A 21689-nucleotide genomic window follows, 5' to 3' on the forward strand; every position below is an offset into this window, starting at 1 on the left:
TTGTCCCCCTTGATCTTTGTCCTTACCCTGGAACCCTTCCTCAGACATGTTCGTGCAAATCAGGATATTAAGGGAATAGGAGAGGGATCCCGGGTCACTAAAGTGGCAGCATACGCAGACGACCTGCTATTCTTTCTTACTAACCCCACCGTCTCCCTCCCGAATCTAATGCAGGAGTTTAGTCGATTTTCCAACCTCTCTAACTTTAAAATAAATTTCTCCAAATCCGAGGCCATGAATGTCTCCCTTCCCCCTTCCCTGCTGTCTTCATTGGAGCAATCTTTTAGTTTCAAATGGAACCCGGTGGCCCTTAAGTACCTGGGAGTGCGCATTCCTGCGGACCTTAAGGAGCTCTACAACTTAAACTTTCCAAGATTTCTCGCGGATGTGAAAGCAGATTGCGCCAGATGGACGGGGGGCACATTCACTTGGATGGGACGGTGCACGATCTTTAAGATGAATATACTTCCTCGTCTGCTGTACCTATTCCAAGCCCTTCCTATAGCGGTCCCCCCTTCATTTTTCAAAGCGATTAATACCATTCAAAAGTCCTTTGTTTGGAATGGCAAACACCCACGTCTCAGTCGTGCGCTCCTATGCCGCTCCCGGGAGACGGGGGGATTGGCACTCCCTGACATTCGCTCGTACTACAATTTCAACGCATCTGACGCGAGTGGTTGACTGGTGTAGGCACGCCCCCTTTAAGGCCTGGATAGGCCTTGAGCAAGGTTTCTCGGAGATTCCTTTAGAGACGATTCCTTGGTTGAAACAGGGACTTCCCACGTCCCTACAACGTCATCCCACGATAGGCCCCACGCTCCGTTGTTGTGCACTTCCAGTGGTCCGATCGAATCTCCTCCCTCTCTGCTCTCCCATGACTCCGATTCTGGGAAACCCTTCCTTTCCCTCTGGAGTGACGGATCCGGTGTTCAAGTCCTGGTCGTCGGCAGGGGTATTTAGGGCAGAACACTTCTTGAAGAACTCCGAGTGGCTCTCTCTCGCAGAGTTGACACGGATGCCTGACCTCCCCCCACTGGGTTATTGGCGTGTATTCCAACTCCGCCACTTCTACTCCTCATTGCCCTCTTCGGCCCTATTCCACGCCCCTAGATCTCAGCTGGAAACGATATGTGCCGAGGATGGGTCGGCGCGCCATACTCTGTCCACAATTTACCGTCTTCTACTAAACCCGCCGAACCTACCGACGCCGGGGTACATTTCGGAATGGGAGGCTGACTTGGGAATCACATTTACCACAAGCCAATGTTCCCGAATTCTTACCCTAGCTCATAAAACATCAATTAGCTCACGATATCAGGAGGCTAGCTTTAAGTTGCTATCACGATGGTATAGGACCCCGGTCCGCCTTCATCGCATCTTCCCGACTGTCTCACCTCTCTGTTGGAGATGCGGTTTGGACAATGGTACCCTTCTACACACTTTCTGGTCATGTTCACGACTAACGGGATTTTGGGACGGGGTCAAAAGGGTGATCCTCAAGGTTACAGACGCTACCTGTAACATGGACGCGGCCTTCTTCCTCCTCCATCACTGTGACATTCCGGCTAACACATACAAACGCTCTCTCCTTCACTTTTTAGTGATGGCTGCACGACATTGTATCCCTTTACGCTGGAAGAAATCCTCTCCGCCGTCACTGTCTCTGTGGATCTCGAAGGTCAATGACCTTATGCATATGGAGGACCTAACCTCCTCCATTCACGATGCACACACTAGGTTCTGTCGCACGTGGGCCCCGTGGATCGTGTTTCAGGACTCCGACTTCTACACTGACATTCTTGGAAGTGTGGACACTGATGGATAGCTCGTGGGGTTCTGTTCGGGGGTGGTGGGGGTCTCCCCGGTGGGAGTTACTGCTTCTCCTCCCCTTCTTGCTCTTTCATTTCATTCTGTACTTTTAACTAAATATGTCTTTCTTATGCATAGTGGGGAAGTTCAGGTTTATACCTTAAAGATGACATATAATACTACCTCGTGGTAGGTTTACATTGTAAATTTCAAAAGCATACATCTGGGTTTTTTGCAAGTTGATATATTTTCCCACATGTACCTGCTGTATTGTGTATTCTGAAAATATGTGGCGGTTGTCACGAAAATAAAGAATTTCAAAAAAAAAAAAAAAAAAAAAAAATAACGGACACTGCAACGGAACCCATTTGTGATTTCTGACCAGAAGATTGGAGCAAAATGTTCTCCTTATGCCCCATGAGACATGTCCCCAACTGATAGCATTTGAATCGCAAATACTACATATGACTACCTTAAGCAGGTCCCTAGAATTATTACAGACCACACATCAGACTTGGTCAGACCCCCTGTATACAGACCACAGATCAGACTCTCTAATACTGAGAGATCCCAGATCAGCCCGTTTTCCTGGACAGATCTGTAGAGGAGGAGGAGGCAGCAGCAGGACCCTCATATAGATGTGGCAGTGGTGGAAGCAGAACGGGCTTCTTGTGGTGGGCTCTGCAAGCGTGTCGAATCATAGATCAGTGTCCTAGCAGCCGGCATTGACATATTGCTGGTTGTTAGGTCAGTCCTCCGCGTACCCACTGAATCGAGTACCGTAGGTTAAGAACCACTGCCCTAGAGGAGAATACCTGTTAGGGTATGTGCACACGTAGTCAACAAAAACGTCTGAAAATCCAGAGCTGTTTTCAAGGGAAAACAGACCCTGCTTTTCAGACGTTTTTTTACCAACTCGCATTTTTCGCGGCGTTTTCTACGTCCGTTTTTGGAGCTGTTTTCATTGGAGTCTATGAGAAAACAGCTCCAAAAACGTCCAAAGAAGTGTCCTGCACTTCTTTTGACGAGGCTGTATTTTTACGCGTCGTCATTTGACAGCTGTCAAACGACGATGCGTAAATAACAGGTCGTCTGCACAGTACGTCGGCAAACCCATTCAAATGAATGGGCAGATGTTTGCCGACGTATTGGAGCCCTATTTTCAGACGTAAAACGAGGCATAATACGCCTCGTATACGTCTGAAATTTGGCCGTGTGAACATACCCTTAGACACAGAGTTTTTTGCAGGCAGAAAATGCTGCCTGTAAAAATCAGCTCAGTTTTTTTTTTTAAGTGGTTTTGCACCACAGGTGGTGTTTGACACGTTTTTTTGCTGCGTTTTTCCCCGTACTCCCATTGATTTCAAAGGGGTTTTTGCGGTGGAAAACGCTTCAAGACAGGGCATGTCGCTTCATTTTTTCGCAACCGTTTTTTTCCGCTGGTGGCAATTTCGGCGTTTTTTTTTGCGGAACTCCAGCAAAATATCACATCAAAAGACTCAGTGTGAAGAGGGCCTTATACGGCATGCGGTTTTTATGATAATGCTTCGTTCATAGTGATGTGCTTTATACTCCACCCCTTGGTTTAGCTCAATGTTGGGCTATATAAATATTTGCTTCGTATCTTGCTGCTTCAGCAAATTCCTACCGTGCTAACATGTCACTTACTGCAAAAAAGATCAGAGAGCAGGCTATAAACGTCCGGGATGATGGTAGAGTTTTTCCATGCGTACACCATACGTGCCCTGCACTAAACATTAGGCCGTTTATAACTTCAGGAAGCCCTCGGTGTTTGTGTTTTTCCAACCCCTGCTGTTTGTAAATGTAATATAGTGATCTCTAGTGATGTATTTCACGAGTAGCCAGTCCGTTCCGGGCTGCCATGGTGGTCACGTGATTTTCAGTCTGACTCCCTGTATCCTACAGCATATTCTATAGGGACCAGAAGTCAGGCTCTCAATGTAAGTCTATGAGAGCCTCGATGTGAGTATCGTAGACTTGCATAGAGATTGACATCCGGTTTCTACAGTAGACGCTGTAGGATCTGTGTTGTCAGAGTACAGATCACGTGGGCCTGCGGCGGCCCGTGAAACACACATCGACGTCAGTGCTCCATTCATGGGTTCCATCTGATCTTTCCGTCAGGGGAACCCATGAACGGAAACCATAGGTTTCCGTTTGCATCACCATTGATTTCAATGGTGACTGATCCCGTGCAAATGGTTTCAGATTGTCACCGTTGTGTAAGGGTTCTATGGTTTTGACTGAATGAATACGGTATTCCGTCAAAGCAACGGAACCCTTATTCCTCATGCACACATCCTTGTCCGTCGTACAGGCGCTAATGACGGATCCGTGAAACACGGACCGCACATGGATGGCTTGACTGTTCTGTCAAAAACCGACAGGACTAGGACCTGTTCTATTTTTGTCGAAACGGCCACACGGTTCCGTTAAAATAGAAGTGTGTATGACCCCGTAGAAATGAATGTGTCAGTGTTCTATCCGTTAAAAAAACGGATAGCACGGTGAAGAAAATAACCGAAGTGGGCATGAGACCTAACACAACGGTGACAAACGGAAACCATTTCCACCGGATCTGTCACCATTGAAATCAAGGTTTCCGTTTAGATTCCATGAACAGAGTCCCTACGCAGATGTGAACGAAGCCTAAATTAATACACGTCACTATATTACATTTACAAACAGAGGGAGGCGGAAATACTCAAACCCGCAGTGCTTTAGCTCTAGAGCAATAATAATAATTATCATGAGAAGTACATCTGCAAAGTCAAAAACAGATTATACATTCTCTTCTAGGAAGGTTGTCTGGGGTTCATCTGTTAGAGCGGCTTACACTGGAGCTTCACTACATGGGCAGTAACTACAATCCTGTGTTTAGAAGCTTAACATCTACAAAGCGTAAAAGTCCGAGCCTATTACTAGACACAATACTTATACATTATTTAAAGGAATATTCCACTGTTGATTTCCATAGGATCAAATAAGTTCCATATGTTATCCTAATGCATATACATTGTGAAGTAATTATTGGTGAAGTCTCCTACATTGTTATGCTATGTTTTAGAAAGCCAGAACCACCATTTAAATAGTTGAGTATATTAGAGCAGTACTAGCCTGTCAAAGCTACTGCGAGGTTTGTCATACCGTGAAGGTGGCCAAGAGATTGTGTGACCGTTCCAGTTACAAGCAGAGATTTATTTATTACCATTATTTAGATCATTTTCTGATTTTATTTCTATTACTTTGGTTATATTTGTTTGTTTGTTTGCTCGTTTGTTTTTATTTTGATTCAAATAGTTTTTCTGTAATCACTATGATTAGTGAATGTTGGATGCCTACGTGTAAACACAACATTCTCTAACATACACAGCATATACTTCTATAGTCTGTCTTGTAGTTTTTGCTTTTAAGGGTGTTGAATGGAGCATACCTAAGCCTTTAATTTCAGTGTAGTTGAAATAAGCCCTTGCAATCCATCCACGATTTTAATGGAAAATGTGTAATAACGCTTTGTTTCCAAGTGGCGCGTGGTAATTGGTGAACAAAGTGAGCTAAATGTTGTAATAACGCTCACTCTGCCAGTAGCTGATGTTGGTGTCATTGACACCAAAAAGTAGGTGATTGCTTCTCAACTAACAGGATCAGAATAAACCATGTATTGCCCTGCAGAGTTGTTATTGCTTTGTACCTGTCGATCCAAGGCTGTAAATGTTTGCTAATTATGCCAGTTCTTAAAATAGTGATTTACAGGTTATGAGTAGAGTAAAACACCCTCTTATACCTTGTAATAAGTTCTCAGATATGCAATAAAGTCTGATGTGAGAGTACTCTATCGGTATCCGTAAACAGAATATTAAAACATAAACGGTAAAGCAATGATGAGTGGTTTGCAAATTTAGCGACCACTCATAAGTGACCATTTAAAAAACAATTAAAAAAATAGGCAGACCTGTGTGTCCCCATGGTAACAGACTACAAACAAACTGTGTAGTCTGATCCTGTAGTCATACTTCCTCCCATTTGTCCCTAACTTCTTACTCACATACAATTTTGTGGGTTAACAAAAAGACAGAAGGGATTATGACTGCATTATCAGACTGCACACAGTTTGTTTGTAGTCTGTTACCATGGAGACACATAGCTCTGCTGGGTGTCTCTATGATATGCTCAGGTAGTCCTGTGCATTTTTATATTTAATTCCGATGTTGAATTTAAATTTATGTTTCTCTTTTTTTTCCCCAATGAAGGGAAAGGAACCACAACAATTTAAGGGATGGGGCATGCTGTGTTTTTGTTTTTTTTTTACAAACAGAATGCTTCATACCTGCCTAGTGTGAATGCTACTTTTAAAACTCACACTTACATTGCACTATGTGGGAGCTTTGTAATGCAGTTCTTCTATATGAAAAACCTCAGATGAAATGGCACAGATCCGTGTGAATATGCACATAGATAGGAAATGGGTTATATGGTGGGGAGACATGAAAGAGGAAGGATAGATAAGGGAAAAAGGCAAAGTCTTATATTTTACCCAGGGGATAGATTCATTTCTTTGCCACAGCCCTCCCTAGCTGCGCCCCTCATGTTGCTTGCACAGCTCCAACAAGTGGGGGTAGTGTATCATTTTTGTTAGAGATTTTGTGATAAGAGGTTATACCATATGTACAAAATTCAGATTATTGGGGGCTATATTATTTATACATATCTGCTGCCGTTATCTATATGTGGTAATCTGTGTAGAACAGCAGCTATAGATTTGCACGTCTGTTGTTTTTTTAGATGAGCGAAGTTTACGGATAATTAAGGCCCCCGTTTTTAACACATACGCCAGGAAAAACTACCTACCATATAGATTACACGGAGGCTGTCTCAGATGCCCAACTTTCTAACCTAGACTATTAGGGTATCCATTTAATGTGTACGTCATGAGAAGTTTTGGATGTATACGTTAAACAGATGACTTTGGGTGCCAAACAGTGGCATCCAAAACGTATACTGCGTGGTAATAATTTGATAACATTTTTTATGGAATAGTGCGATCTATTAAGCTATTCCAGTTTTGCAGTGTACCGGCCCGACATAGGCCAAAAGGACACTCTTTTTGCCTCCCGTCGGGATAATGTCACCCTATGGACACGAACTGATACTTGTTGCCGTATGCACATATCCACGACACAATCTCTGGTCCTTTCATATCAAGGAGAAAAAATGTAATTAAGCATCTGTTGTTAGTTTATATATGTGATACAATTGTACATTTTAAGGGGAGGTTTTCATGCACATTATTATTAAAAGGAAACTGTCCCCAGCATTTCACATATTGAACTCTACTCGGCCCCTCGCCGGCCGCTGCTGTCAAAAGTTCATTGCCGATATCCCCTCTCCTAAACTGCTCCTCCGACCGTAAATAATGATCTGCAAACATTTTGTGCCTTTTATGGTAATAATCCGGCAGTCTCGTTCGTTCCTTTTATTCCCGCCCACTGCCGAAAACTTGCCTGCCGTGAATTCTGAAATCTCGTCTGAGATACCGCACATGTATCGTCGTAAACTCTTCCCTGCTTCGTCCAGGCCTCAAATCTAGTTACTGCGCATGCGCCGCCATGGTGTCGATTGTGCGCGTGCACCAGAACAGGACATCGATGCTCAAGCGCAGGATTTCGTGTGTGCTGAGGGGGGGGGGGGGTGAGGAGCTGTCAATCAAAAGTAAGGAGGCGGGGTTAACTCGGAAAGACTTGAGGAATGAAGATATGACGCTTTTCAGACAAAGATATGACTCTCTTATGCTCATTAGCATACAGCTCGGGAACACAAAAAAACTGAATAATAAAGGTACAGAGCCGACTAAGAAGATAATTATAGGTTACATAAATATAATTTTTCACCCACTTCCACCAGGTATTGCTGGTTTAGTAGGTGAAATGTTGTTGACCGGTTCCCTTTAAGCATAATGCAGTTGGAGACGCGTTGATTTCAGGGGTCTGTCACTTACAGTATCTGCTAACGTTATGCTATTTCTAAAGGAACTTACATGAAGACCCCGAGCAGCTTCGGCGGAGTGGAGTCTGGAGTATTCATGAGCTGCAGCTAGCTCCACCCACTTTGTTAGCTCTGCCCACTCTCCACTGATTGACAGATGTCTCCTTATTACTTTGCATAGGGAGACATCTGCCAATCAGTGGTAAGCGGGCGTAGCTATCTGAAAGTAACCAGAGCTAGCAGGAGCTCATGAATACTCAGAATCTCCGCCGGGGGTCTTCATGTAAATTCCTCGGAAAAGGGCTTACATTATTGCGTAAATGACAGACCGCTGAAATCAGCGTGTCTGTCACTACATTATGCTTCTCTAAGTGAGGTCATGACAGGTTCCCTTTAAGTATTCTTATAGAAGCTGGTTACCATGGTGAGGTTAGTAAGTCTTTGTTAAAAAGCGCAACTATGTTATAAAATCTAACTAGATATGTAAAAGCTGGATTAAAAAGACATTTTATCAACTTTATCTAGATTTTGTTTTATAATATTTTGTTACACTATTTCTGAAGCCGGTCTACGAGGGTCACGCTGCTTGGGACCCTCATACTGAACAGTTATCTGCCCGAGAGCTTAAGTGTATATACTTTGCTGTTTATATGTTGTCTGTAGCTACGCAGCATTGCAAGGCGCTCACTAAACTCAATGGGTGCCCGTTGTTTTTATTGGAGGACTATGGTGCTGGATGTATCTCTCTGCTTTAGCCTGTAGAGGGAGATTCAGAGCAAAGTGAGGTTGGGTACCCCCATAATATAACATTTCACTGGAATCCTACAGTGGTCTGATACGTAAGTGTTGTCATACAGTTGTGCAGCTGAAAGGAGGTGACACATGAGCAACCTCTGCACTTTTAAATGGCCGGAAGGGCTTATTCATCCTCCGTATCCCCCAACGGAAAAATGCAAGTATCAGTGGGCAGATATGAATAAATTGGCCATAGACATGAGATTTCACACTGTACTTTTGACTGAATGCTACAAACATTCACACCCATATATGTTTAAAGATCAGAAAATAGAGCAGGGCAGATAATAAAAGTAAGATCGTTGGGGGTCCCATGATCACTAGGTCCCAGGTACCCAGGTACCATCCTCAGAAGTTTGTATAGAGCGGCGGTCGAGCATGCATACTCACGATTGCCGCAGATTTATGGGAGTAACGATAACAGCCGAACACTTACTGGTTTGATAACTTAAGGCATTTTATGAATTGGTGATTTTGTATTTTTTGCATTTAGAACTGCAAATGTCGACTTTTCTATGCCAGAAAACTGACAGAGGGCTTTCGAAACCCACCAACTGGGTCTTGTCACACATTCGATTCTGCACCATGAAACGCTAATATGTATAGCCGTCTTAAAAGGGTTGGGACAACCTCTATCCATTTTACAGGTTCCCGACAAACAACTGATCAGGGTGGGTGTCCTGTTTTATTGGAAGTCTGAGATATTAGCCCCATTAGATCATATGATTGACCGGAAGTCGCTTCTTCCTGTTCTAGAACATGAAAGCAGGATTTTGGAGAGCTCGTGGTTGGTTGCAAAAAGTTCTAAAGTCACAGAGACTATTTTCAAGGAGATTTCAGATTTCTACAGTTTATTTGCATTTAAGTCTCGTTTTCTCGTGAACTCTTGAAGAAGAAGCCCCAGTATAATTTACATGAAGGAGCAATGAAGAACCTACAAGTAGTTTTTATAAGATAATTAGCAGAATTGGGAACTTGGCAATTAGCATAATCAACTCAAGAAACGAGGGTTAAGAATGACATTACTCAAATGAAAATGCTCCAAAAACTAGAGACTATGTATGAGTGGATCTTACTAATGTGCGTGACAGTGTTTGCAGGTCATATCTTATTTGAATTGCACAAAAGTCACATTGTGTGACTTTTACACCTGGCATTGCAGAGGTCAAGTTTGTTGGCCCTAATGCCAATCGAACTTCTAGGCAATAGTTCTGATTTTAATTTCCCATTTTAAAGTCACCATGCACTTTTTTTGTATTGTTTTTTAATCGCCTTGCGCGATGTCTTTTGCTATGCAAATGTCAAGCCAATTATATCCAGTCTTAAAGAAAGCTAATTCGGTCTTTATACATAAATACATCAAAGTTAGCATATATTCAATTATAATGACAAATTTTTTAAAGATACACCGCGTTCCAAATTATTATGCAAGTGTTATTTTTCGCTGATTTTCCTAAATAGTCGATGCAAATGACAGTCAGTATAATCTTCAAGCCATCAACCGTTGGAGTATAATGCAAATTTTATTGAACAAATCTCCTAATAACCGATTTTTTTTTTTAGAAGTAAAAAAAACTCAAAATGCACTGTTTCACATTATTATGCACAACAGAGGTCAAAACATTTTAAAGGTTGTAAAGAGAACTAAAATAATTCCTTATCTGGGGGGTCCGACTACCAGCACTCCCGCCGATCAGCTGTTTTGAGGAGGCTTACGGGCGCTGCTTCCCCTACATTGTTGTCACTGCTCATACTGTGAATCGCCGACAAACTTGTAGCGGCGGTGCACATTATTACAACCTTCTCTCATTCCCTTGAATGGTAATACTGTGAAACGCCGCTATAAGTGTGTCGGCGAATCTTTGTAAGAACAGATAAGGAATGAAAAGGAAACAGTGCTCATACGTAGCCCCTTCAAAACAGCTGATCGGCGGGGTGCAGGTAGTCGGACCCCCACCGATCAGGTATTGTTGGCCTATCCTGCGGCTGGTCCATCAATTTCTCATGACTGGACAGCCCCTTTAACTACAGTCTTTGGACAAAATACTGCATCAAAAACTGCATGTGTGAATCCAGCAGTTTCCCACTATATGAAGTAATTTAGGATATTTCATCGATTTCTAATAGGTAGGTGTCACGGCGATAAGCTATAACATAGTAGTACTCCTTTAATATCAGTGTGTTCTGGTGCGAAGTAATACCGCCAGTGACTACCACCATACATTACCCAAATAACAGTGCCATGCAATGACCAGATATTATCCTATAGAGTACACAAGCAGGGCCGCCATCAGGGTAGTAGTAGTGGTACTGCCATCAGGGGCCCGGCCACATGGCTGAAAAAAGGGACCTGCCGGACTGGCGGCACCCCCTGCCCCCCTCGTGGGCCCTCCTGCATGGCCCCCTCGCCCCCCCCCCTCATTGCGGCTTCTCATATTTATCTGTCTATTTATCTATCTCATATATATTGATATATAGTATAGTTCTAGGCTGGGGCTACACCTCGACTTTGGGCACAACACAGGTCCCATGGTCAAAAATCACTTTGTCCAGTAACCTACATCACAAGTAAAATGGCTGCGACAACGTTCACTGTCATTACTTGCCATGTAGGCTATGGAACATAGTAAACTTTGGTCGTGCGACCTGTGTTGTGGCCAAAGTCGCCGTGTAGCCCCAGCCTAAAACTATACTATATATCTATATATTAGATAGATGATTGATATTGGATAGATAGACATGAGAGCGATCGATGATAGATAGATAGATAGATAGATAGATAGATAGATAGATAGATAGATAGATAGATAGATAACAGGAAAGCATTAAAAAAAACAACACCAAATACATGTAGGTTGGAAGAGGTATAGAAGAACAATTTGCTTTTAAATTTGCACATGGATAAAACTCTCCTATTTTTGGTGCGAATTGCGCACTGAAAATGCACTACAAGTTACATTACAACTCCTGTGAATGGGGTTTACTTTCTTTTTGAAGGATGGAATAGCATAGTAGACTGCTATTCCATCCTGAGAGATCCCGCAAAAAAAACATATACCGCTCCTGACAATACTATATGGACAGTAATGTCAGGAGCTTCCCAATGCCGAAGTCTCCAGGCAGAGCATCGCAATCACTCTGCCCCTGGACTTTGGACTTGGACTCCTGACATTACTGTCCAAATATGGACATCAGGATCAGCGCCGGAGTACCTTGGCAGACCGCTACTGGAAGCTCTGCCCGGGGACTCCAGCCCTGGGAAAGCTACGAACGTCCCTGTCCATATATGGACGGTGACTTCAGGAGCTTCCCCAGGGCCATTCCCCGGGCGGCATATCCCACTGTATGCCATACAGTGGGATACGTTTTGGCTGAATTGAACAAAATCCATGGAATTAACCGGTCATGTTCCTGACCCATGGTTTCGTTCACTGTAATTGACATCAGTACGAAAATCCATTAACGCGCATAAAATGCAAACGTGAGCGCACCACTTTTTGTTGCCCAACCCTCGGTAATAGAGGTGGGCCCAGACTTCTTGGCTGTATTGGGCCCAGAAATTCCTGATTTACATTTATTTGAATGTCTGCGGTGTCTACATTTCCCCTGCAGCTGAAATATGTGACTAGACGCGGTCACTTTATACTTTTTTGTATTATATTTGTTCACCTAACTATTTGCATTATTTATTCTATATGCACTTTATTTCAGGGACACCTGTCTTTGCTACTTAACAATATATGTGATTTTTTAAATTGTTTATATTACTGCATATATCTAATCTTTTAGCGCTATTTACTGATTAGGGATATTACTCTAATCATTGTTTAGTGGCACTAGACTTTAAAGAGGCTCTGTCACCACATTATAAGTGCCCTATCGCCTACATAATGTGATCGGCGCTGTAATGTAGGTGACAGCAGTGCTTTTTATTTAGAAAAACAATGTATTTTCACTAAGTTATGAGCGATTTTATCTTTATGCTAATTACTTTCTTAATGCCCAACTGGGTGTGTTTTTACTTTTGACCAAGTGTGCGTTGTGACGAGAAGTGTATGACGCTGATTAATCCGCGTCACACATTTCTCTCCATTCATTTACTCAGCACATAGTAATCTTGCTAGATCAGTATGTGCAGTCACTTACTCACACATTAACGTTACTGAAGTGTCTTAACAGTGAATAGACATCACCCCCAGCCAGGACGCGATGGCTATTCACAATTCCAACACTTCGCTAACGTTTGTGTGGAACTTACAGCACAGCAAGCGTAATCTCGCGAGATCACGCTTGCTGTGCTGTAAGTCCCACACAAACGTTAGCGAAGTGTCGGGATTGTGAATAGACATCCCGTCCTGGCTGGAAGCGATGTCTATTCACTGTCAAGACACTTCAGTAACGTTAATGTCTGAGCATGTGACAGCACATAGTGAACAACGCAGGATCACTATGTGCTGATTACATGAATGGAGAGAAGTGTATGTCAGCGTCATATAAAGTCATTAGCATAAAGCTCAAATCGCTCATAACTTGGTGAAAATAGATTGTTTTTCTTAATAAAAAAACACTGCTGTTATCTACATTACAGCGCCGATCACATTATGTAGGAGATAGGGCACTTATAATCTGGTGCCAGAGCCTCTTTAAGGGACGGATCTCGTGTACCACCATGTACTATTTGGTAACATTTTATTTTCTCAGTATGTCTTTCCAATCAATATTGAATAAAACATTTTTTGTTAAATCATTGAGTGCTCATTTGCATTTCCTCACTTCACTTTTCTCTTTTCATGGTACATTGCATTTTTAGTGTGTAGAAAAGAACCTCTATCTTATTTATAGTGGTGCCAGACTCTTGTTTGATACATGAATAAGAATATCTAGGAAGACCTAATACTGATACTTTTCTACAATTTCTACTTTGCCACAGTCTAAATAATCCTCTTTGAGCAAAATATATCAGCAGAACACATCTTTCTCCTGTCCCTAGTTTGTTACAATGTGTCAGTATAGTTAAAATTAATCAGCCTGAAGTACATGCCTTTTATCTCAGAAGCTGTAGAAAACCCTCAGCTGTGAGAAGTACGGATGTTAATTTTCACTTTTCTGGTGTAAACACAAATTTTCCCTTTCACTTATGGCAAGCAGAGATCTTAGAGGGGTTGTCTAGGCACGGGGCAGTTTTTCATAATGATATCGATCCACAAGATAGGTCATCAGTATATGATCAGTAGGGGGTCAGACATCCGGACCCCGCACCATTCAGCTTTTCCGGCTGCCTCCGTGCATAGTGAATAGGAGCAGAGTTGCAGTACAGCAGCACGGCCACTATGCCGTGTACGGAGCCATCTGCTTCCGACACGAGCCACTGCATAACATCTGAAGCCCGGATCCAGCTGGAACAGCTGATGGGTGCGGGGTCCGGGTGTCAGACAACCACCGATCATATACTGATGACCTATCATGTAGCTAGGCCATCAGTATGAAAAACCGCCCTGTGCCTGGACAACCTATTTTAAAGCGTACCTGTCATTTCAGGTAACTTTTTTTTTTTAATATATATATATATATATATAGAATAAGCAGTCTTATGTGTATATGAGAAATGTCTCCCATACACAGATAAAAGAGGAGAGTCTGCTCCCCATCTCTCTGTAGCACACCCACAGAGGCAGCAGCAAGGAGACATCTCCGCCTCCGTCTTCCTCACACGGCTTCCTTCCCTCTCAATAGACTTCTATGAGCAGCATGTAGCCTGATCTCTCAAATTTTTTTGAATAGCACTTTATATTTTGTGAAAAATTATCAGACCCCATTCAAGATTAAATTCATAAATTTAAAAAAATAAATAAAAAAAAATTATTGGGTACTGATGAATACACAGGAGGCAGTGAAGCAAACCGTTGGTGGGACCAGATCCTGTCTTGGGTGGGTACCCATGTGTATTTTTAAATTTTCATGTTCCACGTGAAGTGTCCGTGCTGGCATGCGTACCCAGTATCACTGTATCTTTTTGGTGAAAAATTCTTCTCCGCTGAATTACTAATAGTCATATATTTGTATTGTTGACCTGCTTCCTCCCTGTGCCAGTTTCTCCTCCTGATATATTTCAATACCCCCAAGGCAGTCACCAGTTCAGCAGCCTTTGCTTTTTACGTTGCCATTTCTTTCCTTCTGAATAATGATATTTTTAATGCATACAGGAAAATGTAGATAATTGATCGTCCTTAAAGAAGGCCAACGATAATTTATTTCGCAGAGCGTGCAAACTGGCTGGTAGAAAAATGGTATGTTAATGCCAGCATTCAGCCTGAAAATTAGAAATTGCCAAGTGAGAGAGAACAGACAGCAGCTGTAGGTTGCACATGATCTGGGTTTTAATATACTGCCATTATTCTTGTCCGTCCCAGTTCTAATGTTTTCTACACGGCAAATGTGGACAGAAACATGACTTGTATGGCAATCATAATTATATTCTCCCCATCCACTTTTTATTAATTGCATAGATCACTTTACAAGTAATTTAAGATAAACGCTCTCTTTTTATTATTATTAGATCGTCTAGAATAATCACTTAGAATGTGCTGTTGCATAGCAACCGATCAAGTGACCGCTAAGTAACCACTTTCTCTGTGCTTAGGTTTCAGTGTAATGTGGTGGTCACCTTGCTAGGGGAAGCATTACATTGCTTTCCTACAGAATGTGTTAGGCACAGATAGCATTGTCTCTCCCTGTAAATAATTTTGACATTGATAGTACTGCCTTCCTGTCTCTCCCTGTAAATAATGTAGTCACAGATAGTACTGCCTTCCTGTCTCTCCATGTAAATAATGTAGGCACATATAGTACTTCCTCCCTGTCTCTCCCTGTATATGATGTAGGCACAGATAGTACTGCCTTCCTGTCTCTCCATGTAAATAATGTAGGCACATATAGTACTTCCTCCCTGTCTCTCCCTGTATATGATGTAGGTACAGCTAATACTGCCTCCCTGTCTCTCCCTGTAAATGATGTAGGCATACATAGTACTGCCTCCCTATGTCTCCCTATAAATTATGTAAGCATAGATAGAACTGCCTGCCTATTTCTCCCTGTAAATGATGTAGCTAATGATAGTACTAATTCACTATCCCTCCCTGTAAATCAGAGGTTGGGAACCTTTTTTTCTGCCAAGGGCCATTTGGATATTTATAACATCACTCTCGGGCTGTACAGAATTATCAACTTAAAAATTAGCCCGTTCTATTTGGACAAACAATTTAATTAACTCTCCCCTAATGTGATGGCTGGAACCAGTCCGGTCACGTGACCTCAGGTGACCGGACTGATCCACTCTTGAGCTGGCACACACCGACCTCACTAAAACCGCCGCTGACGGTGCCAAGCTGTGAATTACGCGGTGGCAGCACGGTCTGAGTGAGCCCGGGCCGGACAAAATGTTCCCACGGGCCGGACGTTCCCCACCCCTGCTGTAAATGATGTAATTACAGAATGCCCTGACTCCCTGTTTCTCCAAGGAAACTATATAGGCTCAGATAGTATTGCCTTCTGTCTCTCTCTGTAAATTATGTATGCAAAGATAGTACTGCCACCCTGTCCCTCCCTGTGTGGTAAGTCATTCTGCGTCCTTTTTCAGTAAAAGTCAGAAAGAAAAACTTGGCCGTTAGACTAAAAATGTATTTTAGAAAGAATAAAAACATTAGATTGAAGGCCAGGAAGCTGGCAAGGAAGAATATCCGGAAGAATCGCTCGCCCCTGAATGATCTATGTTAATATACAATATCACATGCATCTTAATGAGATATATCATCAAGGAAGCTATATTGGCACTAGCATGGGGCACTTTGTGGGACAAAAGGGTTATGACCGTAGGACATCGCTTGAAGGGGATCTTCTGTGTCTATTTTCTATTACAAGATAGATATGGATCTAAAACTTATATTCTTGTTACCTATATGTAAAGGTGAAATGTTATGTGAATCCTTCCATCTTTAGCACTTGCAACATTTGTTTCTGTAGATTATTCGTTTTTTTTAACCAAGAACATGAACGCCGTAAGTAAACATTTTCTCCATCTCTGAGGCCTTTTCGATGAGCACGGTGTAGACAGGAGCCTTCATGCTATAGTACTACCATTGATTCTACAGTAGTGGTCTCCAACATTGGGCTCTCCAGCTGTGGCAACACTACAACCCTCAGCAAGGCTTGACGGCCTAGTTCCTACAGCCACAGGTTGTAGATTACTTCTCCAAGGCAACCATGATGGTAGTTTATGACCCTTTTAAATAAGATATAGATAATTTTCACACACGCTCTTATTTCCAAAAGTACTGTACAATTTACAGGCAACACTAACTAATAACTATTATAAGGCATTTTTTTTAACGTTTCTTCTTTGCGTTATATCTGTTCGGAACTATGGCAAGATCCCAAGAGTTACTTGTTCTTCTGTGAAGTCTGTGATTGCCTGAGACTGAAATAACGGTTATTTCCTAAGTGGCCGTGTTGTCATGTGATGGTTAGTTGAATATCCGTACATCAAATAGTGAAACAAATCAGCTCTTTAGTCACCGCTGCCCATAACATTCAATTCCCTTTAATCACTACTAAAGGAGACGCTACAAAAGAAACAACGAGCCGTCTTTCTTTTCATTCACTGAATCAGCTTGATCTAATTGTAAAGTGATTTTTAGATATTTTGTTTCTCCCTTCTCTCCGAGGCGACGCAGTTGTGACAGGTGGATAGAACAAAGAGCCGTATTATATGCAGTAAAGTGTTTGTTTATAGAAAATGCAAGTAATTTTTGTCTTCATAGAGAGCTGACGCTTTTTTAAAAAGATGTTGTCCTCGGTTACCTGCAATTTATTTTTTTCTACAGCACTGTCGTGCTTTTCAAATTGATTATATATATATATATATATATATATATATATATATATATATATATATTACGCTAAGCTATAATAGGACTAAAACATGACTTACTTTTCTATACTGTTTTGGTCCCATAATTTACAATGTTGAGCAGCTCTGCGTGGGTGGGACCGGTACCACAGTGTGATTGACAGCTACGTACTCCGGTCCTGGTGCGCCACACTTATATGTTGCGAGAGCATTGTAAACTACCAATAGCACTATAATGTAACTTTTTCAGATGATATATTTGTAATTTCTGTGTCTTAACTAGGATTTGGTATAATTGTCAGTGATCCACCAACACATCAGCACAAGATAAAGAGTTTTTAACAGTGTTGTATTTAGAAGGGCATATAGACGTCATGGTGGGAAGTCCTTTGCTCGGGATGCTTTCTTTAAGCCCGAATGGAGAACTCCTACTCTGTCAGACCAGGCCCATCCATGCATTACATGGTCATCCATTAATTTGTATAGCCACCAGGAAATACTACATTTTCTATGCAGAAAGGTCTGGCCAGTCATGTCTACCTTTGGCAATAACAGCTGATCGCAGCATGTTCTTCCATTTAAAAAGGGGTTGCCCTTGAATACTTTACAGGGCCATTGTAGATCTAGGGGACATCAATTGTAGTGGTTCTGGCTAATGATATGGATCCTGATTTGGTGAACCCCTTCTGTTTAAAAGGGGGGGGGCATTAAAAAAAAAAAAAAAAAGCACCACTCACCCTACAGATCCGCCAGCATTCCATCCTAGCCATCCGATCCTCCCCATCTCTGTTTGATGACATGCCCATATACCCAGTGAGGAGAGGCTTCTTGCTTGTTTCTCACCCTTGTAGGACTTTTTGGCTTGGATCGTTAAAAAATAGGTCAGGAGGCCTTTCTTTTTCCAGAGCGCTAGCAATAGACCGCAATCTTGTGCACTTATTATGTGATAAATGATACAATCTTGAGCGCATTCCCAGAATAGACTTTAATCACCTATCCCACCCCCTTAACTATTGACTCACTTCACTGCAAATTTACTACTTTCTCCTTCTTGTCTTAGATAAGATGGACTCTCATCTCATTGAAGGGATCAGTTTAAAGCTGCTCATACAAGTCTATGGAGAGGGGAGGAGGGAGCTGGAGTTAGGGAGGTACACACACAGATGCTACAGCTGCTAATAGTAAGAGTTTTAACTCTTTATAATATTATTCAGAGCAAATAACTTTATAGACAGATGTGTATTACTTGTACTACACATATAGCACAATAATGCACAACAGTGATCCCCCTATTCCTGGATGGATACAAAAATGTTTGTTGACCCAATTTTGTACATTTTCCTCATGAAGTCCTTTTTTTTTTTCTACAGCTCCAGACCGACAGGGTTGTGACTCGCACATACGTTTCCCTGTGCCTCCGAACACCAAGCACTGGATTGCTCTACTGCAGCGTGGAAACTGCACATTCAAAGAGAAAATCCTTAGAGCCGCGTCCCACAACGCAACCGCTGTGGTCATCTATAACAACAATTCAAATGAAGATACGGTGACCATGACTCATCCAGGTAAGGTCAAACTTGCCTAAGGGGTGAATTATTATTATTATTGCAATTGCGCTTCTAAGTATTTTATTTGTCTACAATAACTAATAATAAGTAGAATCTTTATCATCAGTAGGACACATGGTCCCTCAGCTCTATTCATTGCATATTCAGTGGAAATGTTCAGAAATAATACTGAGAACTATTAAGTGTATATGGATACTTTATCTGAAATGCATCCAAATGATACTTTTGGAACAGGGTTTGCAAGTGGTCTAAAGGGAACCTGTCAGCAGTTTTGATGCTTCAAAACTACTGACAGGGCGATATAGGTTAGAGGAGGGCCAATTTAAACATACCTTTTTGTCTCGGTCATGCAAGTTGAATGACCGAGAATACGATGTTCAATTTGGAAGTGCCACTAAGGCGGGACTTGATGAGCAATTTCTCCTGCACTGCAAGTCCCACCCCTCTGCTCTGAGTGACTGATTTAGCGGTCTCCAGATTGGCCGCTAGAGACTGCTTGTCTCTGAGCATGCGTGGTAAACACTGCTAGTCTCTGAGCATGCGTGGTTTCTACACTAGCAGTGTTTACCATGCATGCCCACTCCTGCGCTATCACAGCGACTGCGCGTCATTTTATCCCCCTAGCAGCGGACCGGAAACTATCAGAAGAAATCATATATGGACAGTAATGTCAGGGGATTCCACAGAGCCTATACTAGCGCTCAGCTGTGCTCTGGGACTCCGGCTCTGGGGTCAAATTAAGTTTTTTGTTTTTTTACCATTATGTAAGGCCCCATGCACACGGCAGTATTTTCATCTATCCTTAAATATCGTCTGTATTGCATCCGTATTTCATCCGTATATACGGATCCGTAAAAAAAAAGAGGGAGGATGCAAATTATGTCATCAGCATGTTGCATAGCAACACTTCCGTAAATACGGACGGTATACGGAAGCTCCCATAGACTTCTATGGGGGAGTCCTTGCCGTAATTACTGCCAAGAATAGGACAGGTTCTATAATTTTTCAACACGGACACCAATCAGTAAACATACTGAAAGGTGTGGGTGGCCAATAGAAATGAATGGGTCCGTAATTACTGTCCGTATTTACTAATGAAAAATACAGTCGTGTGCATGGGGCCTGTTTGGTACGGCACTGATATGTTGCAGTGTATCATTCGTTCTCACTGATCTAAGGGTAAAGCCACACGGTGCGTCGTTGACGCGGTTTGGTTGCGGATTTGTTGCGTTTGAAAACTGCATGCGGTCAACTGCATGCGTTGTTTGTCTCTGTAATGCTGCAGTTCTGTTGCGTTTTTAAAGGAAATAATTGATGGACATAGTTTTCACCCGTGTTGAAGTTTGTTAGGTGCTGCCTGTATATAGTTCATTACAATACATTGCAGAACTGTTAGCAAAAACGCAAGCAGTTCAGCAACAACTTTGGCAGCGCGGTCGTCAACTGCATGCGGTCGGACATTATGAAGATGCGGTCAACCGCACAAAGAACACATTGTAATATAATAGCAGCAGTCTGTCCAGAACACAAATTTCACCATTGACTTCTATTGAAAAATGACTTGCTGCAGTTTAAAAACGCAACATAAATGCACCGTGACCGCGCCGTGTGGCCTTACCCTAATGAGAGCAGTAAAATGGCAACGGAGATTGTTTATAGCTGGGTGTAGTAGGCGTGATGAGTCCCTGCTGCCGGCAAATTGCATGCTGGGACACAAGCGGCGCATTCTGGGAATTGTATGACCGGAAGAGCAAGACCACGAACACACAGAGCTAAACAAACCTCTCAATGTAAACAAAAGAGAATAATGGTCAATTAAAAAATACAAATTTAGATTGAGAAGCATTGCAGTGATTAAAAAATATATATGTATATATATATATATATATATATATATATATATATATATACACTACCTTTCAAAAGTTTAGGGTCACTTAGAAATTTCCTTATTTTTGAAAGAAAAGCACAGTTTTTTTCAATGAAGATAACATTAAATTAATCAGAAATACACTATATACATTGTTAATGTGCTAAATGACTATTCTAGCTGCAAACGTCTGGTTTTTAATGCAATATCTACATAGGTGTATAGAGGCCCATTTCCAGCAACCATCACTCCAGTGTTCTAATGGTACATTGTGTTTGCTAACTGTGTTAGAAGGCTAATGGATGATTAGAAAACACTTGAAAACCCTTGTGCAATTATGTTAGCAGTTTTGCTGTTTAGAGGAGCTATAAAACTGACCTTCCTTTGAGCTAGTTGAGAATCTGGAGCATTACATTTGTGGGTTCGATTAAACTCTCAAAATGGCTAGAAAAAGAGAGCTTTCGTGTTAAACTCGACAGTCTATTATTGTTCTTAGAAATGATGGCTATTCCATGCGAGAAATTGCCAAGAAACTGAAGATTTCCTACAACGGTGTGTACTACTCCCTTCAGAGGACAGCACAAACAGGCTCTAACCAGAGTAGAAAGAGAAGTGGGAGGCCGCGCAGCACAACTGAGCAACAAGACAAGTACATTAGAGTCTCTAGTTTGATAAATAGACGCCTCACAGGTCCTTAACTGGCAGCTTCATTAAATAGTACCCGCAAAACGCCAGTGTC

General features: G+C 42.1%; 1 protein-coding gene across 3 annotated transcripts in view; it reads left to right on the plus strand.

The window, feature by feature from the left end:
- Positions 1 to 21689, plus strand: part of RNF130 (ring finger protein 130) — a 211872-nt gene that overhangs the window by 63458 nt on the left and 126725 nt on the right. For all 3 annotated transcript variants that reach the window (XM_075856194.1, XM_075856193.1, XM_075856195.1), the window contains exon 2: positions 18883 to 19077. In XM_075856194.1, the coding sequence (XP_075712309.1) occupies positions 18883 to 19077 (195 nt within the window). The remainder of the gene's footprint in view (positions 1 to 18882; positions 19078 to 21689) is intronic.

The sequence above is a fragment of the Rhinoderma darwinii genome, chromosome 3 (genome assembly GCF_050947455.1).
Source record: "Rhinoderma darwinii isolate aRhiDar2 chromosome 3, aRhiDar2.hap1, whole genome shotgun sequence".
NCBI classification, from domain to species: Eukaryota; Metazoa; Chordata; class Amphibia; order Anura; family Rhinodermatidae; genus Rhinoderma; species Rhinoderma darwinii.